Source organism: Cervus canadensis, chromosome 15 (assembly GCF_019320065.1).
Source record: "Cervus canadensis isolate Bull #8, Minnesota chromosome 15, ASM1932006v1, whole genome shotgun sequence".
In the NCBI taxonomy this organism is placed as follows: domain Eukaryota; kingdom Metazoa; phylum Chordata; class Mammalia; order Artiodactyla; family Cervidae; genus Cervus; species Cervus canadensis.
Genome location: NC_057400.1, coordinates 40,510,173 through 40,529,835, shown reverse-complemented (window position 1 = coordinate 40,529,835; position 19,663 = coordinate 40,510,173). Strand labels below are relative to the sequence as shown.

Below are 19,663 nucleotides of genomic sequence, written 5' to 3'. Positions count from 1 at the left end.
ATAACTTCTGAACTAGAAGTTCCTCTCCCAAGAATTTAACAATTCAAAGGAGGAGCCACAGCTCAAAATTTGAGCTCCTCCTGTTGTCACAGGGCTAATAACAGTAACTAATACTCATTGAATTGTTCTGTGTATTTTATGTATATTTATATATATTAATTATAACAGTGTTTTGAAGTAAGCACTTTTAATGGTCTCCATTTCACATTTATGAAACCAAAGACCTGCCTGGAATCACTAGCTAGTAAATGGAAGAGCCAAAATTCAAACCCAGAAAGACTAATCTAGATCCATTGTTCCAACCAGCATAGAATCTGACCACTAGCATCACATTGGCACTGGGATCAAAGAGATAAAATATATAACACACACAGATGTTCACACGGTGTTAGTTATAAGAACAAAGAAACTATACATGATCCCTTTTCAAATAGAACATTATGTAACCATTAGAAAAAAAGATTCTGTAGCAAGATAAAGGGCTACAATATAAATGATAAAAGAAAAGCCCCGTCACTGCAAAAATGAAAAATAAATATAGACTTAGAAAAGTAGTAAATATAGAATATTGAAATATTTATGTTGGAGTGATGGGAAAATATTGTGTTTTTGGTTTCTCTTTAACCTGACTTGAATGTGGTTTACCCATTATTTTACTGACATGGAAAGCTGAATGGGATATGGAACCCACTGTAAGGGTCAGGAAAGGAGACACAGACCCTAACAGAGCCCGTGTGGGAGGGTATGCATCTGCAGAGAGAAGCCAGAGTTGTGCCCCGTGGTAGACAGGACCACAAGGTTTGGTTATAAACAAAGAAGGGACTGAAACAGGAAACCATGTTGTGCACACACAAAAAGGTTAGTATTTATTGGATCCTTAGATCAAAATTTTTAAGAGTCTTGGCTAGTTTCTCGCATGTTATTAGTTAAGTAGCTGACGCGATCATTAAGAAAGCTGATGACGGTTGCTGTGAAGTGAAAGTCGCTCAGTCATGTCCAACTCTGTGCGACCCTACGGACTATAGCCCATAGGATTCTCCAGGCAAGAATAATGGAATGGGTTGCCATTCCCTTCTCCAGAGGATCTTCCCAACCCTGGAGAAACCTGGATCAAACCCAGGTCTCCCACATTTCAGGCAGATTCTTTACCATCTGAGCCACCAGGGAAGCCCCTATAGTTGCTGAGTGGGCTACTTTTCCAAAACTGATAGAAAAGCTTCTATCAGAGGCAGTTTATATCTTACAGACTGTTATTTGGGATAAAATGCTGCATAGCTAGAAAAAAAATGGGAGCTGGGGGGTAGTCATTTCTCCAGCTGTTGGAATATGGTGAGGAAAAACTCCACTTTGTTAGAAACAGAAGAGAACTTGGAGTCCTCTGAGCAGCTGGATTAGAAAAGTGAGGAGGGTGTCTGGGAGGTCTGATCATGTGCTACAGTGCTTAATCAAAGCAGGCATTCTAGAAATGATGTTGAGTGTAGGTGTCCAGGAAAGACAGTTGAGCCTAAATAAATTGCTGCAGAGTCTGAACTTCAGAATATGGGTAAGGACACAACTTAGTGGAGATGTGCAGAAAGCCATCATGGGCATCCCCCTGTGGCTCACAGCTCCTTAGGAGGGACTGACGATGCCAGAGATTAGGCACTTGGTGAAAATTTCAACTGCAAAACAGACCAGAGAACATAATAATAGAGGAAGGAAGTGGTTAGAATTGTATGTTGCCTCACACAGAATACTAGGGCATTCCTTTTTCCCTGAAGCAAAGACCCAACAACTGTCTAAAAACTGTGTCATTTCTACTGGGTTATGCTGCTGCTGCTGCTGCTAAGTCGCTTCAGTCGTGTCCGACTCTGTGCAACCCCACAGATGGCAGCCCACCAGGCTTCCCTGTCCCTGGGATTTTCCAGGCAAGAACACTGGAGTGGGTTGCCATTTCCTTCTCCAATGCCTAAAAGTGAAAAGTGAAAGTGAAGCCCCTCAGTCATGTCCAGCTCTTTGCTACCCCATGGACTGCAGCCCACCAGGCTCCTCTGTCCATGGGAGTCTCCAGGCAAGAGTACTGGAGTGGGTTGCCATTACCTTCTCCGACTGGGTTATAGTTCTTTGAAATAAGAAATTTGTTTTCCTAAGATATGGGACACCTGCCAGTAGACACACTGTTTTGACGACTTACCTTTTTGGTTTTAGAGGAAGGAAAATATCTTAATGACAGTGCAGAATCATGTAGCAAATGTAATTCACTTTGAAAGATTCAACTACATTCTGTTCCATTTGTTTCATTTTAAATGATATATTTGCAAACATGTCATTGCTCACTTGATGTTTACCTCCTCATTACACGTCTTTAGCAGGCTTGATTGTTGCCTGAAATTGCTTTTTCGTTGACAGAGCATAGTCGAGATGAATGAAAATGTGTTGGGAGCACCTTCGCACAGATAGGGAAGGCCTGTTTGGCCTCTCAGCAAAGGCAGCACAGCCTTGGCCCAAGGATGGCTCCCCAGCTGCCCCCATTCACTCCTGCCTGCCTGGGCAGCCCTGGGGAACTTCCAGAATGAGTCTGACCTGGTCGCCTTCTTTCTCTGCTAATGGAGGGAAAATGGTGCATTTGCGTTGTTCCCTTTCAAGTGAACTTTTTTTAAAATTTGACTTTCTGTCTCGGAGCTGGTCATTATAATGCCTCTAGATAAAAGCACTTCCCCAAAGTGAAGCCCCGCAAAGTGCCAGCACCATGGAGTTTACTCTCTCTTGCTCCGCAAGGTTATGGGGAGACAGAATCTAAAACCCTCAGATGTCATTGGAGGAAACATTTGTTACTGTAAGGACCTTTCCAGATCAGTGGAGAGCGAGCTCTTGTTTCTCTCTGAGTTCTCAGTTTATCCTCAGAAGTCAAGGATGAGGCATCGCTGGCCTCGACCGGCTCACTCCACTTCTGCTTGAGTGCCGTCTTTTCTCGGCCCCATTTCCATCTGATTCTGAAGGGCCAGTTGCAGGATTAAAAGCATTGTCAGTGATTAGAAAGCTCTCTGGTTTCACTGCATCCATTCACTTTACCTTCAGTGATTGTTGGCGGAGGTGGAAATTTCCAAAAGTCAGTAGCTTTTTTTTTTTGTTTGTTTGAAGAGACCAGAGAATGTGGTTTAGGAATGTAGGATTTGGCCCCTGTCCATCCTCCATCACACCCGGCTTGCCTTAAATGGAAGAATGGAAGTTCCTCGCTCAGGAAATCGGCGGGTGGGGGAGGTAAGGGAGTCAGAAGGGAGGCTCCGGGCCCCTCTGTGAGTGGCGGGGCACACGTGTCTCCCCAGACACAGGACGGTTCTGCTCTCACCTCCAGACGCGCATCGCAGTGCGGTGCCATTCAGACCTGAGCTCACGTGCCAGCCCATCCCTCTGGAGCAATTCAGCCGGGGAGAGGGGAACGGAGTGCCAGGGGACAGCCTGCAGGAGGGCTGGCAGCGGGGTTTTGGTTACGTTTTGTTTTTTTGGCAGAACAGTATTGAGAGACACTATTGCTTCCATACCCTGTCATTAGTGGGTGGGTAATAGTGATATAAAATAAGAGATGAATTAGGGTAATAAGAGGCAGAGGAGAAAGGAGTAAATTTTCCACAAGTAATATTTTTCTCTTCATGGTTATTTAACTTTGAAACAGAACTTGAAAGTAGTAATCACCATTCCACGGTAGACAAAGGACTGAATGTAAGAGCCAGACAGGAAGGTGTGCTTATCTTTATTACGTTAACTAGAAACATACTGAAACATGCACAACTTTTAGGAAGACACTGCTGTTTCCATTATAGAAAAAAACATTTTTAAAAAGAAGTTATGGCTGGCCTACTGTGGTGTTGCTTTTTTTTTTTTTTCTTTTCTTTTTTTGGCTAATGAAGACGTAACCCTGGTGAGAAAAGTCTGTGCATCTTAGGCCCCTTTTGCTTTTCTTTGACAGTTTTTTGGGATCATTTCATGAGGTGGATATATTGTAAAGCAACTCCAAGTGGGATGATTAAAGGCCAAAAAAAAACCTTTGCTGTTTCCCTGCTATAGCCCCCAAATAAATAAGACCTGATTGTATTAATTTGTTGATTCACCCAAGATGGAATAAGTGCCTGCAGCATGCCAGACACTTAGGCACTAGAGGTAACAGGGATGAAGAGAAGTCACTGCCCCCACGGAGCTTATACTCTAGAGGGGAGATAGACACCAGAGAGATACCCACAGTCACGAAGTATTATAGATGCTCCAAATGAAAATGCAGTGTGGCGGGGGCTGGGCAGGTGGGCGTGCGAATTGAGAATGCAGCATTGACATATATGCGCTCCCATGTGTGAAATAGCTAGCTAGTGGGAAGCTGCCGTATAGCACGGGAGCTCAGCCCAGCGCTCTGTGATGACCGCAAGGGTAGGAAGGGGAGGGTGGGAGGACGGCTTAAGAGGGAAGGGATGTATGTATACCTGTGGCTGATTCATGTTGTTGTAACACAGACAGTAACACAACATTGTAAAGCAATTACACTCCAATTTTTTAAAAATTAAAGAAAAATTTTTAAATCGTATGAATGAATAGTAAGCTCCTATTAAAAAAAAAAAAAGTACAGTGTGAGCAGTTTACAAGGGAACTTGTTTTCTCCTGGAAGAAGTGAAGACCTCTCTGAGGAATTATAATGGAAAATTACGGGAGCATTTTTAAGTAGAGGAGGGGAGGGTGACAATCCTAGTTACATTTGAAGATTTACAGAGATGGAGTTGAACAGGGCCCAGAATGAAGAGAAGAGTACCCACACCTAAAGAAATACACGAGTGAATCAAAAACTGCCTTTGCCTCTTTGGAGTAGCTCTTTAAATGTTTTATTACACTCCAGTTTGAACAAAATAACTAACATTTTGTGTACTGTATTTCTCACCAGTGGATCCTCTTCTAAGGGTCTGAATAAACTTTTGCCTTGAAGTATTTTCTCAGTTCCCTTTGAGCACCAACACTGCTCCTATTTAAAAAAAAAGAATTCAGTTATATTTTGTCTCTCGTCGACACATACAATTCTGGTTTCCTGTTATTTTTCCCTGTTTATTCAGCTCCTACAGAACCGTTATTGTGTAAATTTGCGGATGGCGGACAGAAGAAGAGACAGAACCCAAACAAATACATCCCAAATGGACGGCCCTGGCACAGAGAAGGAGAGGTGAGACTTGTAAGTCCTTTCTTGAAACTTCTGTGGGACTGTGTCATCACAAAAAATACGAGAGTAGTTACATGTGCAGCATCTTGACGTGGTTATCACATTTCTAAAATAGGGGCTAGGGTTAAAACTTCATTATCCAGATAGTGTCACATGAGGACTTCTCACAGACAGACCATAGGTGATGGAAACAGCCATGTTTACCAGTTAGCAACATTTTTTTTCCCCCCCAAAAAAGAGCATTTTAAATTGCTGTAAGAAATGCACAAGTGGTCTTTAATGTTACGGTTTCTTAGAATTACAGTTTTAATTATTTAGAAATTATTTTAAATATTATTAAAATAAATAGTATATTTGTCATTCAGGTTTTTTTACCTAATTCTTTTCAATAATGTTCTTCAGAAAAAGAGCTCAATTTCTTAATAAAAATGTTGGCCCTCCATTCCCCCATACTAACCGTAAATAAATTGTTCTTTCATTTTTTGGTTTTTTTTTTTTTTTTAAGTAACATATTGGTTCAAGAATGTCTAAGGAGCTGCCATTCAGTAGAAATGTCCTACAGTCTGTACTGTCTGGAGATTACCACTAATCACTTGTAACACATTTGAAATGTAGCTAGTATGGTAGAGGGACTCAGCATTTCATTTAATTTTAAATAGCTGTCTTTGACTGAGGGCTGCTGTGTTGTACAGTGCCAATCTAGAGCTTAATTCTCATGTTGAATTCATAATTACGTGTGTTTAACATAAACTCTCAATTTTATCAAATACTAAACTGTCCCCATTTTTTGTTGCCATGAGTCTGAGAAATGGAATTTTTAATTTGTACCTTTGCAGATGAATGTTTCTTTTTCTTTCCCATAGGCTGGAATGACACTTACTTATGACCCAACCACAGCTGCTATACAGAATGGGTATGTCATTAAGATAAATACATAATGGCTAGAGGGAAAATGTGAAGGTGGAAAATATCAGACGTTTATTCCATGAATGATTGTGCTTAAAGGATTACTTAATAAAGGCTTTTGTGTTTGTTCTAGATTTTATCCTTCACCATACAGTATTGCTACAAACCGAATGATTACTCAAACTTCTATTACACCCTATATTGCGTCTCCTGTATCTGCCTACCAGGTTTGTACCTTTAGGATTCATCAAGAGTATGACAACTTGCCAGCCATGAATCACGGCTGTGTTTTTATGTATCTGAAAATTGTGAACATTTATAATGAAATTTTAAGTCAAATGTTAGGCAGCTTGGATACCCAGTTTAGAATTAGCTGCTTTTTATTTGACAGAGTGATTTAGTTTTGTGTTTAGGAGAATGTACAACGAAGGGAAATGGTTGTCAGTTGTCAGTTTTTTAAATCACAGCATTTTAGAATTGGGACAAACTCAGATGCTTCCTTTATAACAGGCCCTGCCGCTGGACACCATGTGTCCCAGACATTGAAACTGGAAGAGAATTGCCATTAGGTCAAATACAGAATAGATCTGCACGGTTGCCTTTGTTAATTTGTCAGCGGAAACTAACAAAACAGCAAGTAAATATGCTAATAAATGAAGATGTGTCTCTATTAGGTAATGTGAAATGAGCAATGCAGTGAGACTTGAGGCCAAAAAAGGGGAGGCGGCTTCCCATTTAGGATATTTTTTGAAAAGGCTTTACCTTACACTCCGAACTTAGAACCAAGATCTCCTTCAGCACCTTGTGGTTATACTGACGTGGTTTTATTGGAGGAGTAGCTCCTATTCTCCATGAATCCTGAGTGTACCTGTATTTCTCCCTCTCATATCAGAGTGTCTCTCACAAGGTCACCACCTTGGCCCAGACAGGAACACCAACGGAGTCAATTACAGACATAGGAATACACTTTTGTTAACTGTTGAGATCCTGTGTGACTAAACTTTTGTGAATTCTTGTCTTTAAAACAATTGAATTAGAAATTGTAACCCTGTGGTGGTAGGGGATAATATCTAATAACTGTGTAATTCCACATCTATAAGCCTCAGTTTCCTCATCTTTAAAATGGGGATAATAATAGTTTCTATCTCATAGGCTTATGATAACAGCTAAAGGAGATTATCTGTGTAAAGAGCTCAACCCAGTACCTGGTATATGATTAGCACTCAATAAATGTTAGCTATGATTATTATCGTCCTTTACACTTTACATCCAGGATTAACTGACTGGTAAGAGTATATCCATTCTGCTTTTTAAAAATAATGGATTGGTCAACATAAGCAATATAGCAAAGGTGGTTCTGTCTAAAAGCATAAAAGTAGTTCTGAATAACAAAGAGAAGTGTTTAAATGCACTAAAACTGAAGTTGTAAAGTAGCATTCACAGCCTCCCTCAGCTTCTAGATTCTTCTCACTTCCTTTCTCTGAGCCGTCACTCATTGTCTTTTATCTCTTTGGGTTGTTAAGTTTCTTATGCTGCTACTTGGATCTGCTCATCTGCTTGGTGTAGCACTCACTCATTTAATCCTCTCTAATGATTTTGAGCTTAAGATTTGTTTATTTTCCTTGCCTATCTGAGATTCACTGAGATCTGCTGCAGTGCATTTTCCCTAATTAACAATTCCTGTATCTGATTTTAAGGGATAGTCTTCTTTCTTAACTATTTGAACTTTGCAACCTCTAATAGGGACAAGTAAGCATATTCTCAGGCAAATGAAAGATTATGCATATTAATTTCAGTGTATGCACTGTACAGCTATGAATGTATCTCCTCACAACCTCTTTTTCTGTCTTTACTATAATGGCAATGAGCATTTTGGCCACAGAATTATTTCATAGAGTAGAAGAAAATTAGGAGACCAGTGTTGTTAATAGACTTGATAGACCTAACTGAAAACAGCATTTCATTACAAAGGCCTGATTTCTTTTCCTGGGCAATCTGTTTCCCTAAGATACGTGTGGAATTTCATTCCAATTGCCTGGCCCTCGTGGCATTACTTGTTAGATCCTCAACCCCATAAGTTCAGGGGCCCAGTGGGGTCAGAAAATGGGCTTTAAGTGATCTGTGATTCTCTTAAATGCAAAGTGTCAGTGGTATGTGGTATGCATACCAGTGTATGTCACTGGTATGCAGTCAGGTGCGGAGGGAAAGGTCCATTTCCTTCATCAGGTTTCAAAAGGATTCATGATTCAAAACAAAATAAAGAACCAATAAAGAGTTCACATAATATACATTATTATTCCCATTTTATAGTTAGGGAAAATTGAGGAAAAGAATTTGATAGCAGCAGATTTGTTGCTTCAGAAAGAAAATTGGATTAGATGTCATGGCTCCCTAACCCCATGATGATATGAGCTATTAGATTATCAGGACCACAGAAATATACCACGGATGAGTGCATCTGGCCCAAATTGGGGTCTGCAGGGAGCTGCTCGCCTCCCCGTGATGTTTTCAGTGAAGGCCTGGTGCTTGTGTTGGAGCGGGCCTTTTACCACTAAACTACTGTATGCTTATATTAATACAATTGGATTTGAGAAATTGGCATCTGCAAGAAACCACCAATATCCCGATGGGGAAAGGCTGCAGTCCAGATAACTGAAATGCTAACGAGGCAGAAGCACTTAACTTTGGTCTGCCTTAGGTGGCAAAGGAAACCAGAGAAAACAAGTATCGGGGCTCTGCTATCAAGGTAAATCACAATCCATTCTTCCCCCATGACTCTTCCCCATGTCCTCTCTGTAGATCCTCTTAAGTTAACAGTAGGGAATGAGATACAGGAGGGTTTTGTTCTTAAGAATTAAGAGCCAAGCTTATTCTGAAATCTAATCTCAGGAAAGCTTTGGGTATCAAGAAATGGGTCGATAGTCTTTTCTTTAGAGTGGCAGAAACAACCTTGCTTTCTTCCCTGCCACAGAATCTGACTCTCAAATCATTTCTCAGTCCAGAGGGTCTACTGTATAGATGTCCTTTTAACTGTAGATGTCAGGATCTAGTTACTAAAGTTTAATTTCCTAAATATGAATTTCAGATTTTTATATTTCACACTAACTAGAAATTATTGACTACTAGATAAGATTTCTGAAACAATGTCCTGGGTATCAAAAGGGAGTTGAATTTGATTACTCTTTAAAAAAGCACATACTTTAAGGGTTAGTTTCTAGTAAGATGTGCTGGAATGAATTCTCATTCTTCTGTATTCCTAAAGCACCTATGTTCCTACCTTGATTGTAACACTTTTCACTGTTTCTTTGAGTTGTTTACTTGTTTATCTCCCTTGCTTAGAGAGTAAATTTCTTAAGGGTGGGGCCCATGTCTTATTGCCTTTTTACCTCTTTGGTGCTTGATACTCAATAAATACTTTTTCAGTGGGCAGATGGAACTTGGTTTCAAATAATCATTTCATCCTATTCAGAGTGACCAATTTGTCAAGAATTCTAACTGCTTTAAATTAAATCCTTTTAATCAATTGATAGTATTGTTTCTTTATTTTCCTCCTGTAGATTTTAACATGATTAAAAGAGCTCTAGAGAAATAAGTAGTGCTCCTATGGAAATCAATGTTTCTTCCAAAATCCTTCCTTTTCCAGGTGCAAAGTCCTTCCTGGATGCAACCTCAACCATATATCCTACAGCATCCCGTAAGTTTTTCATCTTAATGGCTTTGTAGTTTTCAAGTAAGCTATGTGTAAGTTAAAAAACCATTCTCTGGATTTAAACCATTTGCGCAAAGGTGGTGTAGGATTTGGGAAATGTTAAATATGGGATTTTGAGAATGTATAAGTTCATTATAAAACTTTGACTCACCTTATCTTAAAACAAATTGGTAGTTGACATTAAGTTAGATTTGCAGTCCACGAGAATTTAAATGTAGGAGATCATTTCACTGAATTTTTAAATTTTAAAGTTTTTAAATTACTAAATTTTTAACCATACTTGTGATGAAATAGCTCTCTTTGTCTACATTCTGTTTAATGCAAATATAAAGTGTTTAGAATTGACCTAGAGATTTTTCATCAGTGTTAACCTCTCCATGGAAATTTTAAATACTAAAGTAGTAACATCTGTTGAGGGTAAATAACAAATGTGATTTCTTTAGTGACACGAGCATGTACTGTACTTACATATATATTACATTTTTTAAATTGAATGAATTACACTTTACCTTATTAGGTAGTATATTGAATGTATTTTTCAAAAATACATAAAATCCAATTTGTTGAATTAAAACATGAGTTTAGAATGTTGAAAAATAAAAGTAAAAAACAAAAATCACAAAAAAGACTAAGGATGCCTAATAGAATAATCTGGATGCTCACCACAAAGCAGCCACAGAGGGAGCCTCAGCTTTCTGATAACCAGTGCAAAATGGGACTCTTAATAAGCAATATAGCTCACAGTGCTTATGAAACAGATCAGTCGCATAGGAAAAAGCACATTGTTCGTGGCCTTAAAAGGAGACAGGAATTTCTTTAGGACAACTTCCAAAAGAGGACACGACGCTGTGTTAGACCAGGCATGTGAAACAGCAGAACAGGGACACATTCTGAACAGGAAGTTGCTGAGATGACTTTGAAGAAGGAGAAAAAGCATGTTTAGTTGATAACACAGGAGAGGAACTCTGTGATGATGTATCTGTATGTGTTATATTGTCTGTATAGACATGCACACATACGTTTCTACACACCCATACATGTATCTACCCACATCCACCCATTAAGCCACACAAATGCCCATGGCAGTCTACATCCCAGGTACTCTGTGCTGTCCTATTCAGGAATGCTAGAAATCAGCTCATCTTTCATTTGGGGGCTTTCTAGGACAATAGCTCCTACAGATGAATGAGGAAGAGCAGCAGGAAACGCCTGCATTTTCTAGACTTCTGAGTCATTTACATGTTACCACTCACTTTTGAATGATGCACCTTAAAAATTTTTTAAGGAAAAAAAAATTTTTTTTAAGGGAAAAAATTCTTATGAAATATATTAATAACAAGTGATCTCTGACATGGGCTTCCCTGGTAGCTCAGCTGGTAAAGAATCAGCCTACAATGCAGGAGATGCTGGCTTGATTCCTTGGTTGGGAGGATCCGCTGGAGAAAAGGGATAGGCTACCCACTCCAGTATTCTTGGGCTTCCCTGGTGGCTCAGTTGGTAAAGAATCCGCCCGCAACGCGGGAGACCTGGGTTCGATCCCTGGGTTGGGAAGATCTCCTGGAGAAGGGAAAGGCTACCCACTCCAGTTTTCTGGCCTGGAGAATTCCATGGACTTTGTAGTCCTTGGGGTCACAAAGAGTCGAGTCGGACACAGCTGAGTGACTTTCACACAACTACTGTCTCTGACATGAATCTGCATCCTTTGGCAATCTTCTCTGGAGGGAGGAGGGCTTACCTATTAAGAGACAGGCAGCACATCTCTTAGTTGAACACCACTGAGACAGCAGTAGTGTGTGCAGAAGGACCTACCTGAGAAGTCATTCCTTTTCCCACCCAGATTTAGACTGCCTGAGACTAGCACTAAAGTTCCTGCACATCAGCTTTTACCCTCAATTGTGTATCTATCAATAAATAAATGCTTTTAAGGGATGATGAGTCAGTCGCAGTGATACCAAAAACCTAACATTAATAATTGTATGATGTATCAGAGTAATTGCATCCTCAGGTAATTGGGTGATTGCAGAAGTGAGAGGAATGCGATAATTTAAGAATATTACAATAGGATAAATTAGAGAAGATGCAAAAATCCGGAAATAGAACTAATTGAATTTCATATACAATCAGAGTGCCATTAAGTAATCATTAAAAATGATAATGAGAGCAAGGCAGTAAGTTAGGTAAATATTGATAATGGAATGTTAAGTTAAAAAGCAAAACCCAGGATATGAAGTAGTTTCGTATTTCATATGAACCTGGTTGCAACTCTGTAAAAATAAGTGGAAGCCAGAATCCATGCAGTGCTACCCAGACACTGCTAACAGCCATGTATTAGAGACAGGCTGGGTTATATGAGTGATTTTTTTTCACCCCTCCTCTGTGTTTTTAACTATATTTAATTTAATTTTTATTTATTTATTTATTTTTAATTGGAAAGTAATTGCTTTACAGCTATGTTTAATTTTGTTTTTGAAGACCAGAATTTTTTCCAATGAAGTCAAAGATTCTGAAATTAGATTATTAATTATATCTGAATCTGCTTCCCTCCCCTGGCACCAAATTACAGTTGCAATTGCTGAGAAACAGTGAATGAATGAAGACTGTGATCTTGACCCTAACAGCCTGACCTTGAATCAAATGACTATTTTTTTTTAACATTTTTAATCAAGACATTGTATTTATAATATGCAGTATAGTACATTGTGTTGTGACTGCATAAAACATCAACTGTCATTTACTTTAAAACTGACTTAAGCATTTCGTAACCCTGGCCAGCCGAAAGTAGTTTGTGTTTCCTGTCACAGCTCATAGTCCTCCTGGGGGCTAGCTTGCTTTACCGTTAAGTGAAGAGAAAGGGAGAGGTATTTAATAGAGAGGGATTTCTATGAAGTGAGTGCTCTTTAGAAAAGTCTCAGGGAGACTTCCCTGGTGGTCCAGTGGCTGAGACTCCATGCTCCCAATGCGGGGGACCTGGGTTTGATCCCTGGTCAGGGAGCTAGATCTCACATGCAGCTAAACAAAGATTTTACAAGTCTCAGAAAGCACAGTCTAGACGATTTTTAAGAAATCGCTTATGACAGTTTACAAGTTTGAAGGGAGGTTACTTTTGCTTCATGTTCTGCAGCAGGCTAAGCCATTTCCTATGGAAAAGGTGGTTCTAGAATTCCGCTCCTCCCTCATGTGTCTCACTTGCTCTGTCTGACTCCCCAGGGTGCCGTGTTAACTCCCTCCATGGAGCACACCATGTCACTACAGCCCGCGTCTATGATCAGCCCTCTGGCCCAGCAAATGAGTCATCTGTCACTTGGCAGCACCGGAACAGTAGGTGGCAAATTAATATCATGTGTCTCAGCTTACAGAGGAGGCTAAATTTGTGCAGCCTGGTTTTCCTTATCAGTTATAGGCTCTATAATGTCAGAGATTATATCTGATCCCCTCTCACCTCCCACATTGCCTTCCACATAGTAAATACTCAGAGATTTCTTGATTAATTGATGAACTGAAAGTCTGTCCTCTGGCTATCTGTCTCTCCTGTATCAGAGTATAGCTTCCATACAAGACCACTTGTAGCCCTAATAACTGGTATCATTCATTCACACTGGCAGACCTGGGCTCATGAAGCCAAAGATGAACGTGATACATGGTAATAAAGGCAGGGGATTTTTCCTCACTTACTTCCACTTGTATGGGTTTTAGGGGCGCTGAATCACAATCATAGTATTGACTTATTTTCCCCAAGTCCAGGGTTGCATTTGGGTATGGAGTTGAGCTGATATCAGATTAATTTCCAGGGTTGACATGTGTAGCATTTAGATGGTAAGATGACCAAAGGCTTTTAATTGAGACCGTATCTGTGGTGACTTAACAGAACAAAGGGTAGTATTTTCTTTGCTTACATTCACAGCCAACAGCAGCAGGTCGTCAAGTCTAAACCAGGGCCACATACATCCAATGAGAAATCTCTCCTGCCTTTGGAGAAGGATAATTTTCAGCATCAGGAAAGCAAGGGTCCGTTTTCCATTTTTTCCCCATTTTTCAGTGACCCGCTGAAGATCTAAGGCATTTACTTCTTGGGTCTCCACTTACGGGAACAATTCTAATTCAGGCAGCTGCTGGAAATGAATGAGGTTCTTTGAAGCAGAGATTTTCTAGATTAAAATAGCACATTAGTGATATTGAATTATTGAGGATGAGAAGCTGTAATGATCTTCACCCATGGCTTGTCATTGGCCACCCTGACTGTATTCTTCTTTTCAGTACATGCCTGCCACATCAGCTATGCAAGGGGCCTACTTGCCACAATACACACATGTGCAGACGGCGGCAGTTCCTGTGGAGGTTGGTACACACCATCCAGTGGCCATTATGGATGGCAATGAGTAGTTTCAGAAGTGGGTAAATCAGAACTCAAGGAAGAATCAAATCAAAATTGAAACATGTGCATAAAGAACTGAGTTTAGAGGGAGTGTATGCTTAGAGTTGTTTTCAACTATGAAATATAATTCTCTGCATACAGATTAGCATGGCAATATCCAGGCCACACCCCCAGGGCTCCCTGAAATATTTTAATATTTTCTAAGCTTGTAGCACATTTCATTACCCCCTCAAGTCTCTATCCTGTCTCCTATAAAATGATACTTCCAGGCAAATTAAGATAAAGCTGGAGTTTGCAGTCCTGGTACCAAAGATTTTATCAATAATAATAATTATAAAAATCTGTTATAATTAAATACTTGGAAAAAATATTTCAGAATTTAACAGGGATAAAGAACAAACCATACCTGTTTTTGTAGAATACTTAATAGAGCTAAATAATTCATAGTTCTTATTACAGAAGATACTGGTATGATATTAATATGGAAGAAATCTGACATTTGAATTCAAGGTGGGCAGAAAGCATAGTGTTTTCCTGCAAAGTATCCTTGAAATTCTAAGGAAATTCATCAACCCGGTCGATCCCATCAGCTAGTCACATCCCATAGGTTCCAATTCCAAAAACAGCCCTAGGACGACAGGGGAGGTAGGATGTTTTGTTTTGTTTTGTTTGCCTCTAAATGATTTAAATTTGTGCAGTTATTGGCAACCACAGTTACTGGGACCCACAATCCATATCTGCAGTGCTGAAACAAACAAATCTTAAGAATTTTCTTTGTAACTACTTCAGCAAAAACCTGACCTGTGGCAGAAGCCCAGCTGAACTGACACAAGACAAGATCTTTGCCCCATTTACACTGTATATTCATACTTTTCAGCACAGACTGTTAATGTGTTTGATCATAAGGTACAGTCTGAGACCCCGCTAAGTATCATTGGTGATACACAGCATATGCATACTATATTTCAGATTGTAAAATCTGAAATTACTGAGGTCCAAGTCACATCTGGCCCCAAAGGATAAGAGATTTGTTTAATAAATTGTAGTTTGATGTGAAGAGACAACCTCATACAAGTTGGAAGAGGTTCTTTGGGTCTATCAGACATCTAAACTCCTTAGGGAAGTAATTAACCTTGAAGGCTCTATATGACATTAAGAAAATCACTTGTAAGCAGCGCTTGTCTTTACGATGTGGGACTCAGTCCAATCTGGGTAGTAGAGTTTGGATTTCATTGCTCACATGTCTCATCTGTTCTGCTTTGTTGTAGGAGGCGAGTGGTCAGCAGCAGGTGACTGTGGAGACGTCTAATGACCATTCTCCATATACCTTTCAACCCAATAAGTAACTGTGAGGTATGAGGGAACGATCTCCATCACTGTAGGGCTCAAGTCAAGGAAAGGCTGTGATGATTTTATCAGAATGATACTTAGAACAACTCAGGTCTGGTCACGCTGCTTCAGTCATGGCAAGGGAATCCAGTGTTACTGAAATCTTAAGATTAGTGATTTTGTGGTCTTGTAAATTAAGTATTCTGTCCAAAAAGAACAGTGCCTTATATTGAAATAAAATGTATGTTTGCTCTCTCTCCCTCCCTATCTGCCCCCAAAATCAGTAACATAATCAGAGAATGCCAGGTACCAAATTTGTCCTACATTTATATAGATAGATAGATAGATATGTGTGTGTGAGAGAGTATATATATATATCTCCTATATTTATATTATTTTAATGCTCACAGACTGAAGAAAAAACAGTGTAAGATTTTGCTTAGTCTAGTGTTACAAGATTAGCATTATCTTGACAGAATCAAATGTGAGTATCCTTAGATTGATAGATTGCTTTCCCCACTCTCACTTGGACCACATATCTCAAAACTTGTCACTCTGCCATGCAGATTACATTGAACAACTGTGTGGAACATAGAACACTTGGGTTTCTAGATTGCCCTGGTGAAGTATGTTGCAGGCCTCAGATTTGAAAGGTGGACTCGGGACAAAGAAAGTGACCCTCAGTTCCAGAATTTGCATTTACTGACCTACCACCAGTGATGAGCAGATCCTTTCTCAAACATATGTGTTTTTAAAACAAGAAAGAGATGACAAAGCTCTATGGTCTGTTACACCAAATGTTACAAGAGCAATTGTTTTTTATATTTTTCTCTTCCAGATGTACAGAAGGGTGTTCTTACATGAAGAAGGTTGTGAAGGCTGAACAATCATGGATTTTTCTGATCAATTGTGCTTTAGGAAATTATTGACAGTTTTGCACAGGTTCTTGAAAACGTTATTTATAATGAAATCAACTAAAACTATTTTTGCTATAAGTTCTATAAGGTGCATAAAACCCTTAAATTCATCTAGTAGCTGTTCCCCTGAACAGGTTTATTTTAGTAAAAAACAAAAAACAAAAAAAAAAAAAAAAAAAAAAAAAAAAAGATTTTTATCAAATGTTATGATGCAAAAAAAAGAAAAAAAAAAGAAAAAAGGGAAAAAAAAAAGAAAAGAAAACTTCAATTCTCTGGGTATGCACAAAGACCATGAAACTTACTCAAGTGCATGACCGGATTCTTGTGGTTTTGTTCATTTTGTGTTTCGTTTGTGTTTTTTTCCGCTGTATGAAATGGGCTTTCTGACGTTTAAATAGTCCGACTTCACCCCTGGTGTTCTGTGCTTGCAGTGAGAGTGTTACCGCCAGTGTCTCTTTTCTTAGCTTTCCGTTTTCCTTCCCACGTCGTGTGAAGTGTCTTATCCTTTTCTATGAATTCCAATTTGCCTTAACTCTTTTGATGCTGTAGCTGTTTCAGTAAAAGTTAGTTCAAACTAATGATGTAGAATGCTTTGACCAAATGGGCTGGTCTATTATGCCTTGTAAAACAGCAGCATAGGGCTTTTAAAAGGTAGTCAATAAAAGTTGCTGAAATTTTGGCTTTTTTAAATATGTAGTAGGTGTTTTTAATGATTTTTCATATAATGTGTAAGGTAGTGAAATGCAAGAAGGGAAAACTGTTTTGTGTGAAACACATTTTCTGACTGGGGAACTTTTAATAGGGTGAATTGTTTGTAAGGCTGTATGCCAACAGTTTCCTCTGATAGTTTGACTGATTTAGGATATCTGCTGTATGATGCAATGTAAAGTCTTTTTTGCCTTTTTTCAGGAAAAAAAAAAACTAACTTGATGTTCTAGATTTAGTGTAGGTAGCGTGGGGGCGGGGGTGGGGGGCGGGGGAGGGGAGTCACCGAACGTTTTGTCCTTCGTTTTTACTAATGATAGTGCTTTAGAATGAGAATGATGCCTGAGATCTGGCAAACCGAGAAGAAAAAATGTTGCTATTGCAACTAAATGGCAAAAGCTAAAAGTAAGGATTTATCTTCAAACATAAAGCTGAGATATGAATAGAAGCAAAACGATTGGCTACTAGCTCTCTCTATGACGTAAATTTGAGAAATAAAAATTACTTGGCACTTTTAAAGGTAACTTCACCAAAGACCGAAGAGCCAGTAACCAGTAGCTCCAACTAGTCTCAGCATCACATCTTCTGTGCTCTTTATTTTTGCCGGACCAGTTTGCGGTTAGGAGAATGTGCCTTTTTTGTACCTTTGCATTTAGGTTTTCTAATTTTAATTGATGTATGGACACACACAAACAAAAAAGCATGAAGGAAGATTTGGATCCAAGCAGTGCCACACTTTACATCATCACTACAAGTGTTCAGTGTAAAGAAAAACCAATTTTGAAACTATGAAATTCCTGATTCATAAATACACAAGTTATTTCTACTTTAGTACCTAGAAGATAATTCACTGTTATTAAAGCTCTTTTATTAAGACAATTGCATATGTTTGAAAAGCAATGGTAAATTAAGTTGTCTTCCAAAACTGTGTACCTGTCTGGTCAACCGCGTGTGATCAGTTATCTACCTCAGAATCTTATTTTCTTTTGTGCTGGGACAGGTTGCTGGCCCTCCCTGTTTCCACAGACCAAATCCTTCCTAGCTCAGGAGCTAGGCCTAAGCAGTTATTTCTTTCGAGTATTTTTTAGTTCTTAAAATTTATGCTTGTATTTGATTATAGATGTCAGTGACATTTCATAGTTTCAAAAGTCCTTGCTGCTCTGAGAAGTGTAGATTCTAGTGAAAATTACATAGTCATAAGAGAAATGTGTTTTTGTTTTTGTTTTGTTTCCTTTTTTTAAAGTTGTGGTATTATTGGTTCTATGCTCCCTGGAATATTACTGCTTTGTGAAAGTCCAGACCGAACGCAGCACCCTCTTTGTACCTAGTACGTTATAAACCTGGGTCTCTCACTACTTGATATTTTTGCATTAGTTAAGACAGAAATTTGATAGCTCAGTTAGAGAGGAGGGAAAATCTGCTGCTAGAAATGTCTGAACTAAGTGCCATACTCGTCTGGGTAAGATTTGGGAAACATAACCTCTGTACATAAAAAAAGAAAAAAAAAAATCAGTTAAACATCACATAGTAGACAGCCATTAAATTATAAAAAAAATTAATTTATGAAGAAAGACCTTTTGTACAGATTGAAAAAAAAAGATTTTCATAGAGATATCTATATGATCAAGAGAGTTAATTTTTTATTTTTGTTTTACTAGTGCCACAAACTTGCCAGTGGTAACTTATTTGTCCGGTTCAAGATAACTGTAGTTTTCTTTCCTAGGACTTGTTGTTAAACGCCAAAAGACATTTTTGAACTGTACATTTGATCAGATTGTTAGCTTTTTTCTGTTTTATTTCTTTTGAGAACCTTTGAATAAAAAACATCTGAAATTTTATTTTTCCTGTCAGTTTCTTTTTAGGTTAGATTAAATGTATATCAGAATTTCATTTCATTTCTGATCTCTTCCTTGTTCAGTGAATTGGTTGGAAATTGAGTTGAAAATTATTTTAGATTCAATATGTATTCAAAATACATTTCCTTTAAAAGAATTGGAAAAACCATCCCACCCTCTCATTTTTGGCTATTTCAGTTCATGGACACAAGGACAACCATTAGCTCACCACGTTTCCCTCAGCAAATTCCACCTTTGGTCTGTTCTGAAAGGTCAAAGAACCATATCCCTCTCTCCCTCCTTCCTTCCTGCTTCCTTTTGACTGTGGTACTGTCAATTGCCCAGCAAGGGGGACAGAATAAAAACTGTCACTGTCTGATAAGCAGGTTCACAGGTAAGGATTTCAAGATGGTCTTACCCCTGCCTTGATGACTTGGGCCTCCTCTAGTGACCTCGTTTGGCTGTTCCCAGTAGGAGGCTCTGGTGCAACATTCATGTAAGAAAGACAGAACTCTCTTTCCCACGCTGACATGCTTTATGAGAGACTCTTAGTATAAGAACTTGACTTTTACCCAAGGTAAATGAAATATTTTAGTGTAGTTATAAAGGTTTCTTTTTCTGCTGCCCAGTGACTCTGTCCTGATGAAAGGAATGGGCAAGAAAAATATCCGTAGCCTCCCATTTATGTCTGCCTCCCATGCAACGTGGACAATGGGA

The 19,663-nt window shown here is 39.0% G+C and overlaps 1 protein-coding gene across 7 annotated transcripts in view; it reads left to right on the top strand.

Moving 5' to 3' along the window:
- Nucleotides 1-18,949, top strand: part of RBMS1 (RNA binding motif single stranded interacting protein 1) — a 213,935-nt gene extending 194,986 nt beyond the window's left edge. For 4 of the 7 annotated variants that reach the window (XM_043488054.1, XM_043488053.1, XM_043488057.1 and 1 more), the window contains exons 7-15: nucleotides 5,070-5,185; nucleotides 6,037-6,086; nucleotides 6,213-6,306; nucleotides 8,778-8,825; nucleotides 9,723-9,773; nucleotides 12,996-13,106; nucleotides 14,043-14,123; nucleotides 15,429-15,513; nucleotides 16,328-18,949. In XM_043488054.1, coding sequence (XP_043343989.1) covers nucleotides 5,070-5,185; nucleotides 6,037-6,086; nucleotides 6,213-6,306; nucleotides 8,778-8,825; nucleotides 9,723-9,773; nucleotides 12,996-13,106; nucleotides 14,043-14,123; nucleotides 15,429-15,506 — 629 coding nt within the window. In that variant the 3' untranslated portion in view covers nucleotides 15,507-15,513; nucleotides 16,328-18,949. The remainder of the gene's footprint in view (nucleotides 1-5,069; nucleotides 5,186-6,036; nucleotides 6,087-6,212; nucleotides 6,307-8,777; nucleotides 8,826-9,722; nucleotides 9,774-12,995; nucleotides 13,107-14,042; nucleotides 14,124-15,428; nucleotides 15,514-16,327) is intronic. The other 3 variants (XM_043488056.1, XM_043488059.1, XM_043488058.1) reach the window with 3 other exon arrangements.
- Nucleotides 18,950-19,663: the final 714 nt, after the last annotated feature.